The sequence below is a fragment of the Gadus morhua genome, chromosome 8 (genome assembly GCF_902167405.1).
Source record: "Gadus morhua chromosome 8, gadMor3.0, whole genome shotgun sequence".
NCBI lineage: Eukaryota > Metazoa > Chordata > Actinopteri > Gadiformes > Gadidae > Gadus > Gadus morhua.
This window is the reverse complement of record NC_044055.1, coordinates 26533083-26539799: the sequence shown is the minus strand read 5'-3', so window position 1 is coordinate 26539799 and position 6717 is coordinate 26533083. Positions and strand designations below refer to the sequence as shown.

General features: G+C 41.2%; 1 protein-coding gene across 1 annotated transcript; it reads right to left on the bottom strand.

The window, feature by feature from the left end:
- Positions 1–387: 387 nt before the first annotated feature.
- Positions 388–6477, bottom strand: LOC115548485 (uncharacterized). The gene is made up of 3 exons (XM_030363152.1): positions 5410–6477; positions 5131–5299; positions 388–4605 (listed from the first exon to the last, which is right to left on the bottom strand). Exons 1-3 carry the CDS (start codon positions 6308–6310, stop codon positions 4473–4475), a joined length of 1203 nt encoding a protein of 400 aa, XP_030219012.1. The 5' UTR covers positions 6311–6477; the 3' UTR covers positions 388–4472.
- Between the last annotated feature and the right edge of the window lie 240 nt (positions 6478–6717).

Below are 6717 nucleotides of genomic sequence, written 5' to 3'. Positions count from 1 at the left end.
CTTCAATTACAAAAAAAATATCCTCCAAGTAGGCCTACAAACTAAAATCTTTCAAGTACAAACTTAAATCTTCAAGTACAAAAAAAGATCCTTCAAGTACAAAACAATTCTACAAGTACGGAAATCTGAAAGTTGCGCGTGGATCTGAAGGCATTTGCGCGTGGATCAGCAAGGCGGAAAATTAGTGCCAAAAGTCACGTGACAAACAAATGTCCTGTGATTCACACTACACAACAGCAGGTGGCGCTGTTGAGTCAGTTTAAGGCCGCCAGGACGATCGCCATTGTAACACGGTAAATAAATGGCATGAGCTTGTGTGTGAATCGTTGTGCGTGAGTAGAACACGTTTTGTGTGTGGGGTTTTGGCATGATTCTAACTCCATAGTATGTATGTATGTATGTATTATATCTGTGTCTGGCTGGCTAGCTGTCTGTCTGTCTGTCTGTCTGTCTGTCTGTCGTAAACTGTGTGCAATGCTTTTAGTTTTTGTAAAGATAAGAAGCATAACGCAAGGCTCGCAAGCAACTCTAAAGATCAGCATTTCAGATTAGACATCCACCGGGCTATCGCTGCCTTTCACCTTAGAGGTGAATGGATGGTAAAAAGAACTATTGATCGTTTGAGTGCTGCCCAATGGTTTGTAGCCTACAACCAATGTATCCCTAATATTGATTACAGGCCGGTTTCTACCTGATGTGCCTACCTACGTAAGTGTCATATTTAAACCATTTGGAACAACATTCAAAGTTAGTCAGAGTGTGTGGGCAGAGGGGACATAAGCAAAGAGAAGGCTCAGGCAGAGTCCAAGGCTTAGTTTATCTTATTTCCCAACCGCCTGTCAGCATGTCCTCTAGGGAGAACAGCTGGGAATTCACTGTGCAGAGGGCTGCAGTTTGGTGCCTGGTGTTCCACATCCCAACGGTTTGGTACTTCTATGAGCTCCAGGAGACCATATGCACGCTGAAAGAGGAGAACCTCCACCTCCAACACCGGCTGGAGAACATCTCATGGGTCATCAGGGACCTGAAACACCTCCTCCTGGACCACTTTAAAGTAGGGATGGGTCAGAATATTCGATTATTCATTCCTGAGGGAGCGTTAAAATTTTTTCCCATTCAAATATAACGTTTTTCACAAGCCATAACTTTGTTAACCTGGACCTGGTAATGCCTGAGGGTTTACAATACCTGGAACAATCATTGCCAATCATAAGGTTCTTATGCAACAGAAACGTTGTTAACTCCTCCAGTAAATACGCCTTGGCAAGGGGAGGTATTCTAGCGCTCTCAGCTATGAGCCAGAGAGGTAACGTTATGCATTGTACTCATTGTATTCGAAATTCGTCCCAGCCTTTAAACAACAGGTACGGTCTATATATAACTGCGTTGTCTGATTACCGTTTAATTCATTTTCCACAATTTACCAGCTCTCGTTTTGAAGACCGAATCACCGCGCCATTCGTTTCAATAGGATTCGCGACGGCCTATTCTTTCAACATAAGTGTACATATTTATAATTTGAAATTCATCCCAGCCTTTATACCACATATACTATTGCAGGGGTCACCAACACGGTGCCCGCGGGAACCAGGGCGCCAGCAAGGACCATATGAAGGGCCCGCAGGCCTGTTCTGAAAATAGCACTGCTCATTCTTGAACAAGTCAAGTCAAGTTTATTTATGTAGCACATTTTAAAACAACAGTAGTTGACCAAAGTGCTGTACACAAATACAATATAAAAAACAAAACAAAAAACAAGAAGGCTTAAAATTGCATATTAGCAACAACAATGAATAAGATGAAATAAAATCTTAATCTGTATTTAACGCCAATGTAAAAAAGTGGATCTTTAGTTGCGTTTTGAACTGGTTGATAGACTGGGCAGTTCTCAGACTCGGGGGGAGAATGTTCCAAAGATTAGGAGCGGCCACAGCGAAGGCTCTGTCGCCTTTTGTTTTTTGTCTGCACCTAGGTACATCCAGCAGCACCTGCTGAGCTGACCGAATTTCTCTAGCTGGAGCATGGATGCAGACCAGCTCTGACATATATTTAGGTGTCAGCCCATGTAGAGATTTAAAAGTAAACAACAGGATTTTGAATTTAATTCTAAAAACCACAGGAAGCCAGTGAAGAGAGGCCAGGACAGGGGTAATGTGGTCATATCGCCTTTTCCCAGTGAGGAGACGTGCAGCAGCATTTTGGACCAGTTGCAGGCGACGGAGCAGACATTGGTCCACACCAAAGTAAAGCGAATTACAGTAGTCTAGACGGGACATTATGAACAGGTGAATGACTCTTTCAAAGTCCTTTGGTGGGAGATACGGCTTTACTTTCGCTAGGAGTCGCAGCTAGAAGAAGCTTGTCTTCACGACTGAGCTTATTTGCTTGTTAAATTTAAAACCATTGTCGAAAATAACTCAGAGGTTTCTGACAAAAGGGCGGCTGTAGGAGGCAAGGGGACCAAGAACACTGTAGATGCTATCCAGTAGTTCGGATTTGCCAAAAACAATTATTTCGGTTTTATTATTGTTTAGTGTTAGGAAGTTAAGTTCAAACCAGGTTTTCACATCTTTCAGACAGTTTGACAATGCATTTGTGGAGTCCTTGTTTGATTTTAACGGCAGGTAGATTTGTAGGTCATCTGCGAAGCAATGGAACGAAATGTTGTGTTTTTTAAAAATGGAACCTAGGGGAAGCAGATATAAGAAGCCCCACAGACTAGTGGGGCTCCAGCTGAGGCGTACTGGCCAAGATGAACAGAGAAGGTTCTCTTTGACAGATATGACTTGAACCATTTTAGGACATTTCCAGTAATACCAACACAGAGTTCCAGGCGGGATAAAATAATCTGGTGGTTGACTGTGTCAAAGGCAGCAGTCAAGTCTAAAAGCACGAGCGTAGCAGAACTCCCCGAGTCAACAATTAAAAGAATATCATTAAAGATTTTTAAAAGTGCAGTTTCTGTGCTGTGGCGTGATTTAAAACCAGACTGAAACTTTTCTGTTATGTCATTAAGATCCAGGTTCAGCTGCAGTTGTTCTAAAACCACTTTTTCTAACACTTTAGAGAGGAAGGGAAGCTTAGAGATAGGCCTAAAGCTGGAGAGAACAGAGGGGTCGAGGTTGTGTTTTTTGATAATGGGCTGGACTATAGCATGCACTGTAAAAAAAAAATCGTATTTTTTACAGGGAATCGCTGGCAGCTGTGGTTACCAGAGAATTCCTGTAAAAAATACAGCAGCACAGTAGATAACTTAACCAACGAAATATGTAAATTGATTTACAGTGAAATAAATCACGGCTGAATCACATTAAAAAACTGTTTATTCTACAAAAATGTTTTGTTAATTTTGCATTAGTGTTGTATATAAAAAGAATATTTCCTGTATTTTTTACATGCAATAATTGCTTATGCATAAATAAATGGTAAATTTAACAGGGAAATATCATACAAAAAACAAATCTAAACTGGTAGAACAGCAGTAAAACTTTGTATTTTAAATGGTGCTGTTCTGTATATTATACATAAAATCTATTTATAATATGCTGTATTTTTATGTTTGAATAATCAAGTTATAATGTAAAATTTACCTATACACCTGTAAAATTATTACCAATACTCCTGCTGCAAAGCATGCAAAATTACATTTTGAGAAAAGACAAGAGAGGAAAATATCCCTTTTGGGAAATGTATTTACCAGCCATCGGCAATAAACAATTGGATGTTTTTTTTTTTCCAACATATACAAAATGGAAACAAGCAGATGTCAGATAAAAATTACATAGTGCACCTGTACATATTGCAAGACTTTAAAACAGAAATGACATATTTTGCCTTAATAACAATAATAAAAATTGTGGATTTAACAAAGCAAAACCTAACAGTACCTCTTCTCAAACAAACAGAGTCCACATTTAGGCTTAGATCCCTCTAAAACGTGGCCTAATGTGCCGAAAATGATCGGTGCCTTATAGCACTGGAAGTGTCCCGACTAACACACTGGGAGTGTGTGTGTGTGTGTGTGTGTGTGTGTGTGTGTGTGTGTGTGTGTGTGTGTGTGTGTGTGTGTGTGTGTGTGTGTGTGTGTGTGTGTGTGTATTAACTTGAGATAGCTACATAATATATTTATGTTTCGGAATCGTCCCCATACAATATGCACCCTGCTGTATAGGATGTCACCACGTCCGTGCCCGTGGGACATAGAACACATCGGGGGAAAACCAACTGTAAGGAAACAAACCTAAACAAGCCATCTAGAAACACAGCAGTAAGACAGTTCTTCACCGTAAAAAACAACAACCTGGAACATAACTACAAAGCAATAACACAATGAAAAAAGCATGTGGCGGACCCTCTACCAGGAAAAGTTACAGTGTGCCTTAATTACCATAATACACATTTTGGATTAACAAAGCGAAAACTAAAAGTACCTCTTCTCAAACAAACAGTCAGAGTCCACATAGAGTCCATATTTAGGCTTGACGCCACTCGTGATCGGAGAGATCCTGTATCAGGGTGAGGACTGGAGGGTTCAGGTTGAGACGACGCTTGCTGTTTTTACTCTCTACTTTGGTTCCTTTTTCTGGGTTTATCGAGAAGAAACACCTGTAAAAAAAAAAGCATATTAAAGCATATTAAGCATTTTAATTGATCATTTAAAAAAAGAAGTACAAGAAGAACCAAGACCAAGACTCAGGCCACACCTATAGAGCCAAGGCCGAGGCAGACCCAGTTAGTTAAAGTCTGGATTAAAAAGGAGAATGCGTGCCGTTTTTAACCCATAGCCCTGTTACCGAGTGCCGTCAGTAGGAAAAAATATCGAGAACATTTGGCACAATATTGACAGAGTATCAGAACGGCAGCTAAAGCAAACCTATGGGGGCAAGCAAACCAAAAGTAAAACTTAATGGAGCTTGGCCCAATAGGTTTGCTTTAGCTGTCGTTCTGATACTCGGTAAATATTGAGCCAAATGTTCACGTTATTTTTCCTACTGCAGCACTTGTAGCCTCAAATCAACAGGGCTATTGATTACAAATGGCCGGCATTCTCCTTTAAGACGGGAACCACTGAGCCAGACTCCAGGTCCCACAGTCTCAGGTCTGAGAAATTAGTAAGCCATGATTACTCACCTTTGAAGGAACTCCAGAGTTGAAGCCAGCTCAGTTGGATAATGGATGTTGAAAATGTAGTAGCTCCCGAACATGAGGCACAATGCAGAAATGAAGGAGGAGATGTTTGTGTTGACGAGGTTCCGATCCAGGCTCAGCATGTACCTTGTTGAGGAATAGCAGGACTGTCCTATGAACAAATTATTCAACAGGTTTTATTAACAAGCACTGCACTCACATTTCAACATTTATAATTTATAAACAGTGTAATTAAAAAAAAGAGATATGAAACAGACTTACCACAGACAATGACAGTGGGTGTCAGAGGCACTTGTTCCAGTTGGACCTCTTCTGCCAGACATGTATCTTCTACATGGAAGAACATGGACTCCTCCTTCTCATCAAAGTAGCTGAGCAGAAGCAGGAGCATCTTTTTCACGTCATCTGAACAGCCACTCTGCTGTCCCCGCATTCTCTGAAGCCTTGCATAAGTCTGAAGAAACTTTCTCTTGCTGACACAAACTGTGGCCATGTAGTCGAGAAGCCTTTTTCCCTTCAAATCCAAATTTTGTGTGAATGTCTCTTTGAGGTTAATCCCAGTCAGTTCCTTGAAGTGAACTGACATGCCGAGTTCATCAAAGCAAAACGGCCACTCCTCTCTAAGGCTTTTGATACTTTTTCCCAGGTTGACATGTTGTCTCTGAGTGTAAAAAGTGGACTTCATTAAACATTTTACCTCCTCTGGATTGGCATCAGAGTGTTGGAACATCACCTTGAGTTTTTCCATCTTTTGCTGCTGGCTCTCTGGAGTTTCTTCACGGGGCAGAAATTCTACATTCCATTTAATGCATCCATACGTGTCCTGCATTGCTGCTCTCTCTTCCAATGGGATCTCGTCTGTGTCGACTGAGTCATCAGTCTGATGTTTTCTTTTTCTTATCTTGGGTGTTGAAGTGCGCCTCGCATTTTCGATTCTATTTTGCAACTGTTTGACAAGGGAAAGGTAGCCTGCTCCAACAATATCGCCCACTATTACATCTTGGAGAGAATGTGGATATTTTGCGACCATTTTTTTTGCAACGTCAGTTGAATGCTTTTTGCCTACATGAGGGCATTTTTCCATCATCTCAGTCACAACAATCCGGACCATTTGCCTCCTCCGTTTTGGGCCTGGCCTTTTTCCCCTCTCAAGATAATGCATCACTTCCTCAGGAAACTTACTCCATGGAATTTCAAAGTTGTCGTCCCACTGTTTTTCAAGTACTCGGCTGCTGTTGGAGGTTGACGATGAACTTCCGGGTGAAACTGAGAGATATGACAGCAATTGGGTAGATGAGGCTGCCTAAGATGATGGTGAGCTGTTCTCGGGAGTCTGGTCTGTAAATTACCAAAAAATAATATCATGACACACTGTACAATATTACAAAATGTCTGTTTTTGTTTTTGATTAGTTGTGGTGTTGTGGTTTTACTTACATTTCCGTTTCCAAGCAGAAAGAAGCTTTCTGGCTTGTACAGGTCTTAACGCTGTCGTCAAATCAGCCTCCGTTACAAAGCGTAGATCATCAGCCATCTCCACACCAAGGGACTGCAAGTGCTCTTCCAGGAT